At 39.3% G+C, this 11,783-nt stretch overlaps 1 protein-coding gene across 2 annotated transcripts; it reads right to left on the bottom strand.

The window, feature by feature from the left end:
* Positions 1–2,322: 2,322 nt before the first annotated feature.
* On the bottom strand, positions 2,323–10,637 carry etv5b (ETS variant transcription factor 5b). 2 transcript variants are annotated; one of them, XM_026933647.3, is made up of 12 exons: positions 10,381–10,637; positions 8,444–8,597; positions 8,015–8,102; positions 7,835–7,882; positions 7,553–7,600; positions 6,279–6,402; positions 5,899–6,168; positions 4,946–5,235; positions 4,636–4,698; positions 4,243–4,481; positions 4,046–4,153; positions 2,323–3,722 (listed from the first exon to the last, which is right to left on the bottom strand). In XM_026933647.3, exons 2-12 carry the CDS (start codon positions 8,489–8,491, stop codon positions 3,489–3,491), a joined length of 1,560 nt encoding a protein of 519 aa, XP_026789448.1. In that variant the 5' UTR covers positions 8,492–8,597; positions 10,381–10,637; the 3' UTR covers positions 2,323–3,488. The 2 variants fall into 2 exon arrangements, with proteins under 2 accessions (XP_026789448.1, XP_026789449.1); XM_026933648.3 differs by having other exon boundaries at positions 4,052–4,153; positions 10,381–10,636.
* Positions 10,638–11,783: the final 1,146 nt, after the last annotated feature.

Below are 11,783 nucleotides of genomic sequence, written 5' to 3'. Positions count from 1 at the left end.
GCTAAAGAGGTGAGGAAAATATTTTTGTGTACACTGTGCACAACAGAGCTGAACTGTCACCGCCCACTTTTTCAACAGCCTTGGTTCCGGAAGTATTCTTTTTTAAAAATTAAAAGTAGGATCAAAGGTAGAAGAAAGATAACTAAGCACCCTAATTTCACAATACAAGTCAGGAAGGGTCAAAGATTAAATACAGTGACATAAATACATAATTATTTTTGTAAAGGAAGGGGGTGTCACAGTAATTCATAATTCACAATAACATTAAAGAATGTACAAAAATAGTGGAGGTTTTTTTTTAAGTTCTACATTTATGTATAAAACATTTCGCATAGATAATTATATTGTTTAGATATCCTTACATTGTGAAGGAGCTGAGATGTTCTGTTTCATTTTCAACTGGCTAGCTGTGTATAATGGCGTTGTTTAGTGACAGTGACATGTTTAGCCACCAGAGGGCGATGTCTTCTGACACTAACCCTTCAATGTGTCCTTGAAATACAAACCCTGACCTTTAATTCATTAGCATAATGAACGCATATTATGCATTAGTCAGTCTAATGAGGCAGAGAAATAAACTAAAAATGTTCCATCACAAGCTATGACACGTTTGGTAGAGCTGTAAATTTGTGCACAACTGGTGAATCTTTCCCTTAATATCACCAGACTGACAGGGTGCCATATATGTGTGTGTAATATATTATATCTATATATATCTATATATCTATATATCTATATATATATTATATCTATATATATATATCTATATATATATATATATATATATATATATATATATATATATATATATATATATATATATATATATATGCATATGCATACACACACACACACACACACACACAAACATATATAAATTCGAATCCCAGTACTCCGGTTTCCTCCCCCAGTCCAAAGACATGCGTTGTAGGCTGACTGGCATTTCCAAATTGTCCGTTGTGTGTATTTGTACCCTGTGATGGGTTTACACCCCGTCCAGGGTGTCCTCCGCCTTGCTCCCTGAGTGCCCTGGGATAGGCTACAGGCTCCCCTGCGACCCTGTGTTCCATGTAAGTGGTACAGAATGGATGGATGGATGGATATATGTGTGTGTACGTCAGACAAAAACCTAAAACAAAATCTATCTACAGCACTTAGAAAACACTTTTTGCTTTCAAAAATTGTATTATCTGCATTAATGTGAGAATCCAGTTAACATCTATTGTTGGAAAAAAATCATTTTCCATGAGTCATCCATTAAAGGTGAAAATTTTACATTTTAGTTGTACGTTCACTTAAATCTGTTATTAAGTTGTATCATTTGAATTTTCTGAAGCTCACGTGAAGAAGAAAAGTAAGTTCTCTCATTCTTTTTTTTCTTCTTTATTTTCAATGAGGTTGTGATGTTGACTGACAAGGTCACTTTGAAAGTACAACCCTATTACAAAAGATATATACTGAAAGTAAATTATTCATTTATATAAAAAAAAATTAAGTAAATTATTAGTTAAGCACAGGCCCATTGTAGCCTCAGATTCCTGTTCTTGGCTGACAGGAGTGGAACCCAGTGAGATCTTCTGCTGTTGTAGCCTATCTGTCTCAATGTGCTGCATATTCTGAGATGCCTTTCTGCTCACCATGGTTGTAGAGTGGTTATTTGAGTTACCGTATCCTTCCCATCAGCTCGAACCAACCTGGCCACTCTCTTCTGATCTCTCTCATCAACAACGTGTTTCAGCCTGTAGAACCACCGCTCACTGGATGTTATTTGCTCTATTCTGTTTAGAGATGTGAAAATCCAAACAGATCAACAGTTTCTGAAATACTTAAACCAGCCTGTCTGGCACCAACAGACATTCCATAGTCAAAAATCACAGAGATCACATTTTCCCCCATGTTGATGTTTGATGTGAACATTAACTGAAGCTCTTGAACTGAAGCTCTTGCCTGGTATCTGCATGATTTCATGCATTGCGCTGCTGCTACATGATTGGCTGATTGGATAATTGCATGAATGTACAGGTGTTCCTAATAAAGTGCACAGTGTGTGTAGAAGCACACTCCTGGGCAAAAACATGGGGCAAGCCCAAAATGGCAAAATATTAAGCTTTTAATGGTCTTAAATCATTGGTCAGAAAATATGCAAGAATTTAAAAAATGCACTCCTGAGACCTCCTGTGCCACCATTTGCTCACTTAGTTTTGCTGCAGTGAGCTGTTTGGGGAAAAGGCCCATTTTTTTTTTTTTTTGCCCAGGAGTGTATAAGCTAATCTGTAACGTTTTCGTGATGTCATTATATCTCAGAAGAACAACAATGCAAGGTTTAGGTGAAGCAGAAAAGTGTTTATTGTACCCAGTACAGATTATAAAGCTTAATAGTGGATGTAAAGGTTACCCATAAATCCCATGTTACAGAGCTGATGTCCCACTTACTGCTGAATAAGAGCCACTGGTAAGTTATACAATTACAAGTACAAGGTTCTACGGTCCAGCAGTTACTGGAAGAGTTCTGTAACATGAGCTTTAGCACAAAACCCAACACTGGGCTACCTTTAGACAGCTACTGCAAAGCTTAAATTATTAGATTGTCAGATACATTTCTTTTAAATCCACATTTGTCCATTTGGACAAGCTTTTTTTTAAAAATTTTTATTTATTTTTTATTTTTAAATGCAGGAATTCAAATTCCCCAGATATTAAGTTTTTTTAAAAAAAGAGAGAAAACCTTTGATTGCCTGTCTAGACATAGCCCAAGTTTCCACTATGTAAATTTAACAGATATTAGAGTGAGAAAAGTCTGGTATATAGCTTGTACAACAATGAAAACAAATGCAGGCTTTGCAAAAATATACTTATATAATTATACATAGATTTGACTCTTTCAATATTTCTACAAAAGCAGAAACCTTGCACTTTTTTAGGCCAGTAATAAAGCATGTGCACTTGCTTGGCAGGAATAATATGCAAGCCTTTCATCAAAACAAGTTACATACTTTAATAAATTCAGCATTTGATAGCATTAAAGATGCCATAGAATTTTAGAAATCTCACTTAAGCACAGAGCTGAAAAATACACAGCAGGTTCTACACAAGAAACAGTGCACAAAAGCCATCTTAGAATATTCACTTAGAGATTTATACATAGAAAACCTGAAACTGGATTAAAAATACGGCAGAGCCCATTTTAGTGTTGACTGATTAAAAAAAAGCCTGCAAGACAAAATGACATGTGCATTACAGTAGAGAATTTGTGTGCTTGGTGAAAACAGTTCAAATGACGAGATGACGAGTACGGAAGGACCGAAAATTATGTATAAAAAGAAAATGTTTTTTAAAAAGGTACAAGCCTGTGTGTGATCTATTTATACACGCCAGTAATTCAGCTTCATGTGTCAAGAGGAAATCAGCATGCGTGTGGATGTGGATTTGGTTTGGTCCTGCTCAGTGGACGGAGGGGATTCGGGAGTCCAAACTGAGATGAAAGCAGTTCAGAAAGCATAACCATCAGGGAAAGACAGCCCTGCCAAGCACTGATCCCTGCCATCTACATAAGAGGCGCTGCTGGCTTCATCGTAGTGGGAGAGAGGAACGGTGTCATCCTCAGGGACCTGCATCCCATCAGGGTCGGCTTTTAGGCTTGGCCTCTGGTTATCGGGGAAGGCCATGGAGAAGAGAGCTTCTGGGTCACATACAAACTTGTACACGTACCGCTCTCCTGCGACCTGTGTTAGAGAGAAAGACAGGCGTTGATCTAAAATCCTAAATGAAACTGGAAGAAAATATTGAATGAGGCGTACAATATGAGGCTTGGCTAATGTGTTATTCAACAGGGAGAAATGTCTAGATGAGTAGTTTTGTTCTATAATCTTGATGTTTCATTGTTTATCCAAAAGCGCTTCACGTGAACTGATGATGAAACATCAAGGTTATACCACAAGTCTAGCTCCACAAACTTACAGCTGCTACAACTACTCAAAATTACTTGGATTTTATGACTTCAAATACTCAATGAAAGAAGGAAGTAAAAATTGGAACGGGAACGTGCCTTTACCTTCTGCATGATGCCCTTCTCGTAGTAGTAGCGGAGAGATCGGCTCAGCTTGTCATAGTTCATGGCAGGCCTGTTCTTCTGGATTCCCCATCGCCTGGCCACCTACACACACATATACACACTCGATTGGTTCTCTACATACAGGAAAAGCCATACTGATTAATTATCTAAATCATATGTTGCAAACTGACCTCTTCAGGCTCAACGAGTTTAAACTCAAGCCCGCGGCCAGTCCACGCAATAAAGTGGCTGTTGGACGGATCATCTAGTAGCGTGACCAGAAATTGCCAGAGTTGCAGGGAGCCCCGCCTCTGGTACGGAGGCCCCTCCCTGAAGCCCACTCCTTCCTGTTTGCACTTTACTTCGAGCTGCTCAGGCACCACACACGCGTCTTCATAATAGAGGTGAGGCTCTCCGTCATACATGAACCCTGTACATGGAGGAAACATGAGAGTCTCAGGTTAACCTCTAACATGTCTCAGGAATGATTATGAGTCCATAACATATTAAACTGACGGCTGAAACAAAAGGACAAAGAAGTGTGGGTGTAGTTACGCTGAATGAGACGATGTATGAATCTTTACCTTCACTGTTGGCCTGATAGAAGTTTGATGACTTCCCAAAGGATGACTGGCAGTTCTGTATCTCTGCAATATGGACAAATTCAATTCAGTTGGCTAATTTTGTGCACATTATGAAGAAAAGAAAAAAAAAGCATAAAAAATAATTTTTTTAATAATTAAAAGTAAATGCTGACTGAAGTGAGAAATTGTGCTGTTTTAGTGTTATAAAGGGATTTGCTGTTGGAAGTGGAAGAGAGAGAGAGAGAGAGAGAGAGAGAGAGAGAGAGAGAGACAGAGTGGTTACAGTGACTTGCAAAAATACAATGCTCACCAGAGTCAATGCCAAATTCTCTGGGCTCCTGTTTGATGGACATCTGATGGAACGATGGGACACGATTGGCTGCAACATTAGAAGCACCCTGTTCAGGGTACCGGGGGTCCACCATCTCTTGCTTAAACCCCTGTGGAGGAAGCGGGATCACTGGCTCAGACATTTGGCGGTGATATTGTGGCCGATTGTCCCGTGGAAAGTGGTTGGTGCTCTGTGGTGGGTATGGAGTCCCAGAGCGGGCATCGGGCTGTGTGAAGGGCAGGCATGGCTCTGAGAGCTGCCTATGGAATCTACAGATGGAAATGGGACAAGAGAGAACCTTTAACCTTTGGGATAAACATAGCTTCTCCCTCCAGGTCAGTGTGGAATCATTAAGAGGTTAATACCCAAAGATTGAGCAAGAGCTGATTAGAGGACTAAGTGCTCCAGCAGAAGACACATAGTAGGAAATTACATTGGTCAACTGAAATAAAAGAGCATGAGCTTGCATAGTCAAGATTTTTTTTTGTCAAATAAGGGGTCCAAAAACATTTAAATAAATCATTTATCATTAATAATAACACTATATTCATATGTATTTTTCCAACTGAGTAAATTGTTAGATAAGTGCTGAAATAAAAAGTCCACATAGCAGTAGATGAATATTATTTTTGGTTTCAACCGTGATCCTGAAGTACCCTTGCACTACACTGTAACCCTGCTCTAATACCGTACCAAGAAATCTGATCCAACTAATCAGCATGAGTGTGTTTGGTCAGGGAAAACACTCAGACGTGCAGGGCAAGTGTGCTCCAGAACCAGGGTTGGTTCTGCACTTTGGCTTAAGCAGATCCTAACACACATGTACCAGGTACTTAGCATTAAACTTGGTTTAACCATGTTGTGTCAGAAACTGAGAGCCTCTGAGAACCAAACTGAAAAACACTAGTATGGTATCATAACTAGTATCATACCTGTGATCTGTACAGTAGGAGGCATCTGGGTGACTGACAGGTGGACGGGGCACTGCAAAAGGTGGACTTTGGCTGTGAACTGTGTTCTGTATTCTCTGATGAGTGTGGCTAGTCACAGCTGCTAGCCCCTGTGTCTGAGTATGGACTGGAGGTGTGACTCTTTTCTGCAAGGGATATGTCCCTGGGCTGTGGGTGGAGCTGCAAGGCGATACAGGGGTAGGGGGCGATGTCAGGGGTTTACTGAATCCAAATGGCTTCCTGTCATAGGCACTGATGAGAAACAGACGTGGGGAAATGTCAATTTTCTTTATACGCAGCATATTTCAGTATAACTACAAGAGCAGTAGGGTTTTAGAATTAAGTGACACGAAGACACATACCTGTAATTGTAAAGGCACTTCTCTCCATATGGCGAGAGTCTCTGCTCTTGTCCACAGGGGGAGAAGTTTCTGCTCGGACTGACTTCCCTCTTCACTTTGGTTTGAGGTGGGCCATGGAACATCACTACAAAGGTGGAAAATAGTTTTATTTTAACACAGAGGATTGACACAAACATTGTTAGTTAACTGACCAAAAGCATGAATGGTGCCCAGGAACAGGTTGTGTAGAATTACTGAATAATTACATAATTATATTTCTACAGTTTGGAGTTAATGTTTACTTATAGTACTTCTCCATCACATTACAAAACTAGAATGCGCTAGTTTTTAATTTATACATAAAATGTGTCATGGAACCTATAGATTTATGCATGATCTCAGTGGAAACTGGGTCATTCTTGCCCAAGCATGCTGAAAGAGGCTTCTGTGGAACTAATCGGCCTTCTGCCAAAGCTGTAGCACCATGTCAAACTAGCACACACACACACACCTATGCAAACTTATGCATGTGCATGTACTCACTAGACACACAAAGTCACATTATCACTATAGAACACACACACAATTGCACTTCAAAATCCAAAAGCCAAATGGAGGTTTAAAAAAAAAAGCGTAACAAGGGAAACAGAAGGACTAGTGTACCGCATATAATGAAGTGTGTGTGTGTATATCCTGACTCATTAAAATGTCAGTGTGCTGAAGGCCATGGTGATTTACGGCATTGCAGTCGGATGTTGGGCCCCTGCACAACATCCATCCCTCCATAAGCGCACACTTTTTCAACCCAGAACAGTGAATAAGAAGTGATACAGAGCCTACTAGGGTCCATTCAGTTGTTTTTTTACCTTGTGCCAAAAGCCCAAAAGAAAAACAACTGGCTTTGGCAAGTAAAGTAGGTCTGGTATCTCTCATGAATAACTTATGGTTAGCAAAGTCTCATTCCATTAAACAGAATTAAATGGTGTTGTACAGTGTTGTACATTTTTTCTCTAAGGAGACAAGTGTTTGTACCTGTGATACCTTTTTTTCTGATACTTTAAAATACATCAATTAGGACATAGATGGCTGTCAAAATTTCCAGTCTTACCAATAACATTATCTGGCAATATCATCAAAGTACACAATGGCTGGGTCTATAGTCCGTGAACTGTGGATTGTTACTCTACAGCCTGTCATTAATAATTGATGAATCACATGCAAAGTACCAACAACTGGCGGTCCTACAATTCATCCTATACCCTGTCTACCCACATACTCTCAGATCAGATACTCACAGTTGTCCTGGAAATCTGGAACAAACTGTTCATCATCAGGTACTTGAGCTGGAGCGAAGAAAATAAACAATGTCTCACTGTACAGAAGTCTTTATACAATTATGCAAACGTTAAACATTAAATACACATGCACTGATTTGAATTTGTGCACTGGTTTAGCATATGGAATAGATTTTAGTCAGCTTTGAACTCAAAGCAATATATATATATTTTTTAAATCAAGTACTAAATCTATAGAGAGGACCATGATCATTACCATGGTGTATGAAATAGGAACCTTACCTTCAGCTATCCATATTTCTTGCAGCCGACTCAGGTCCTGAAACAGCTCTGGGAAAGATGAGGGTTAAATCAGGATTAGGTCTAAGAAAGTCCCATGACTTGGCACAGGTTTGTTTGAATTGTATCATATCATATTATATTATAAGGTCATATTCAGGTGAATAAAGTAACTATGGTTACCTTCAGTGTCCTGAGCAAGCTCGCTGTCCATGAACTTCCTCTTCCTGTCACTCAGTGGCTTGCATGGTAGCTCCTTGGCATGGCATTTCTACAAACACAGATGGTCATGATTAGAAACAGTTGGCTTTGATAACTCCAACTCTCCCACTTGCACTAGTAAACCTTATGATGAAATATGGCTGGATTATGCATGCACTCTGAGAAAAAAAGGATACTAAACTGTACCTTTCCTTTTTACATTTTTTACTTTTACTTTTACGTTTACTTTTATGTTTTAAATTACTTTTACGTTTATGTGCCTTTTAATTTTTAAAGGTCCATGATACATATTGAAGGTACAAAGATGTACCCATGAGGGTTCCACCCCAGTGATAAGGAAAGGTACAATTTAGTACTATCTTTCTGAGAGGAATGTGTGATGAAACTTACACTGTGTGGCACCACAAAAGGGACCTGCTGATCATAAAAACTGTCCATGGTGTGGGATCAACAGTGCGGGTAGACAAATCAAATGAGAGAATGAAGGAGGGAGATGTGTCTTCTCTCTCTCTCTCACGGGTGAGATCTCCAAACTTCTCAGGTCCTGATTACGAAGAGCAGAGAAAATTGGCACTTAGAGAAGGATAAGCACACAGGCAGCTGTCAGCAATCATTCCATGCCATGACAGGACCAGAGCAACTGTCCCTTTGATCAGCTGTGTACCCTGCCAGTTTTTGTTTGTTTGTTTGTGCAACTCTTCTAATCTCAGATGAAGAATGGAGAGACACTCACACTAGACTACACCATTTACATTTCACAGTACAGATGAGGACTTTACATGATCACACAAGGTAGTGAGACTTGTGGTACAGTTACCACAGTGTGCCTAGGGAGGGACAGATTTAAGAACAGATTTCACCTCATTCACACTCAGAAATATTCTTGTCCATTAGGAATACATTTTTTTTGTGTATAGCTTTCACATTGAAACAGAAACAGAGTGTGTCTTTATATAGTGTAGGTTTAAAGCTAATTAAAGGCGCACCACATGCACCTTCCCAGGTAAAAGTAGTAGTAGCAGCAGTAATAATAATAATTATAATAATAATGATAATAATAATAATAATGATAGGTACAAAAGCCAAAATAAATACAATAGAGATAAGGAAAAGTACAGCCTGGTAGCTTTATTTCTGAGTGCTCACATGCGTGCATGTATTTTTCCCTGACGCAAGTACTATATTATCCTGCCATGAAAACACTGCAATCTTGGCAAGCTGTGTACTAAAATAGGATGTAATTAAACAACCATCATTTACTGTTATTGCTTCCTCTGATCTAGATTATGAAACGGACATGAGCATGAACACAAGCTCCAAACAGCAGGCTCTGCCCTCTATATAATACAAGTGCATGCATAAATATACAGCAGTCAGCTGGGGCATGAGGTTTAAAGTTTTAACAACCCTGTATGGAGAAAGGGAGAGAGAGAGAGAGAAAGAGAGAGAGAGAAAACACAGCAGCACAGGAATGGGTTAACTCCAGAGGCTCTTTAAGTTCAAGAAGTTCCTTCCCTCTCCCCACTTTCCCTCTCTCCCTCCTTCCTCCTCAGATTTTTTTCCTTCAATTTCACTCTCCCTCAAATCTTTCTTCAATTTCACTCTCTCCCTCACAAATTTTTCCTTCAATTTCACTCTCCCTCAAATCTTTCTTCAATTTCACTCTCCCTCAAATCTTTCTTCAATTTCACTCTCCCTCAACTTTTTTAAAATTCAATTTCACTCTCCCTCTTTCCATCCCCACTTTCTTTCTCTCTGTTTCTTCATTTTTTCCCTTCAATTTCACTCTCCCTCTCTCTCTCTCAATTTGTTCAATTTTTTTTCAATATCTCTCTCTCTCTCTAAATTTCACTCTCCCACTCTCCCTCTCTCCACTCTCTCTCTCTCTCCCTCCCTCCTCCTCCTCTTCCCTCTCTCTCTCTCTCTCTCCTCCCCTTGTTTTCCTCAATGAAGTGAAATTTGATCCTTCTGGCGCTGCGCGAGGAAAAAAAAAAAAACCCTGCTCCATTCATACAAATCCCGACACACTCTGCACACAAGACGAGAAGGAATTTGATTTAAAACCACATGCATTACGAAACCCACCTATTACCTCAGCTTTTCAAAAACAAAAACAAAAACCAAAGAAAACAAACTAGCGCGAGAAAACGAGTAGAAAATGGTGGCGCGAGATTCGCACAAAGAAAATGGCGGAATCGCGACCAGAAGATAAACAAAATCTAGATTTAAACTTCATTAAAAAAAAAACCTAAGGAAAAAAAACACTATTGCAAGTATTGTGCATAAACATCGCGAGTATACAGTGTAGTACATGCAAATATACTCACCCTTCTATGCTTTAATCCTTTTAAATGTTTATTAAAAAAAAACAAAACAGCAATTTATTAACTCCTGAGAAAAACACGCGACCCTCCAGTGCACGCTTTGCTGCGCGCTCAGTAAGCTCTGCCAGACTGAAAATTTTCTCAATGGACTCGCCTGCTTAGCCGAGGGCTGGTGCTTAACACCAGAGTGCGTGCTCATTGGCTAATCCAGCACGTCATTCATGACTCCGACCAATAGGCGTTCGCAAATCATTTAAGGACGCCTGAGACCACGGGCAGCCAATAGCAGCGAGTCCCTTTCCTGTTTTTATGAATGGCTGGGTTTCATTCAACAACCAGATGTTTCTCCATGGTGGATTCTGCTCTTAAAGGGGCAGGCACGCAGGATTTTAGTTTTTTAAAACAACAACAGCAACAACAGGGATTTGTTAAATTTCAATTTTTTCATATAGATAGATTATATATAGATATTTTTCATATAGATTAGATTTCAGTTCAGACGTTATTTAATCCTGCTTTTTTTTAATCCAACATCCAACAATCATTTCCTTGACCATATTTTTGACTAATCTAATGAAATACAACCCAAACCCAAGCTTTTTAACAAACTGGGTTAGTAACTTTTAAAAGCTCTAGCACCTAGATCAGATCAGATCTACACATGAATTCAGTACACAAGACAGAATAGTGTGTAAAAAATAATAATAAGATCCTGCTCCTTACACTGTATAATTATGATCTTGACCTAGTGTATAACGATACACATCATCAATAAGAGTAGACATGTCACTGTCCACTCTAGGTAATGCTAAAACCTTTTCAGTGGAAATATCTCATCATGGTGAAAGAAAATTAAACCCTTTAATGCATCAGACATACCTGTCTTGGTCTATCACATGTAAGATTGTAAAATCTAAGTCATAGAAAAGGCCGGGGGGAAACTCCACCGCAAGAAACCTCTTTAGTCTCTGATCTATTATTCATGTCTAGCCTTCAAAGGAATGGTATATCCCCATGCCAGACAGCTCTGTCTGGTCTACATCTGCTCTCACTTTCCTGCAGCAGAAATGATGGAGGTCTTTTACTTCTGATAACTTCTGGGTGTTGGACTGGCACATAAGGAATCGTGATCATCATAAATGTAGCACACCATCACTGTATTTGCACTTTCTTGATTATGTTACCTGGGTGTAGGCAGTTTGGTATGTAAACTGTTTAAACTCTGCTTATTTTTACAACATCCACCCAGCAGACTTTTCTTAATATGTGTGTGTATGTGTGTTATTGACTCAACATAACACATTACACTCCTGCTCAATGGCAGCATTAAATTCATAAATATTGCATGCATCCTGGTAAATAAGGTAATGAGTCATCATTCTGTCATCTCTCTCTCTCTCTCTCTC

Source organism: Pangasianodon hypophthalmus, chromosome 2, assembly GCF_027358585.1.
Source record: "Pangasianodon hypophthalmus isolate fPanHyp1 chromosome 2, fPanHyp1.pri, whole genome shotgun sequence".
NCBI lineage: Eukaryota > Metazoa > Chordata > Actinopteri > Siluriformes > Pangasiidae > Pangasianodon > Pangasianodon hypophthalmus.
The sequence above is the reverse complement of the archived record's forward strand: the minus strand, read 5'-3'. Positions and strand labels throughout refer to the sequence as shown.

Coding starts and splice junctions, on each gene's coding strand:
- etv5b (XM_026933647.3), bottom strand. CDS start 8,491: ATGGACAGTTTTTATGATCAGCAGGTCCCTTTTGTGGTGCCACACAGT. Junction 8,103..8,443: donor CTTTTGTGGTGCCACACAGT/GTAAGTTTCATC, acceptor CTGTGTTTGTAG/AAATGCCATGCCAAGGAGCT. Junction 6,169..6,278: donor AAGTGCCTTTACAATTACAG/GTATGTGTCTTC, acceptor GTTTCTCATCAG/TGCCTATGACAGGAAGCCAT.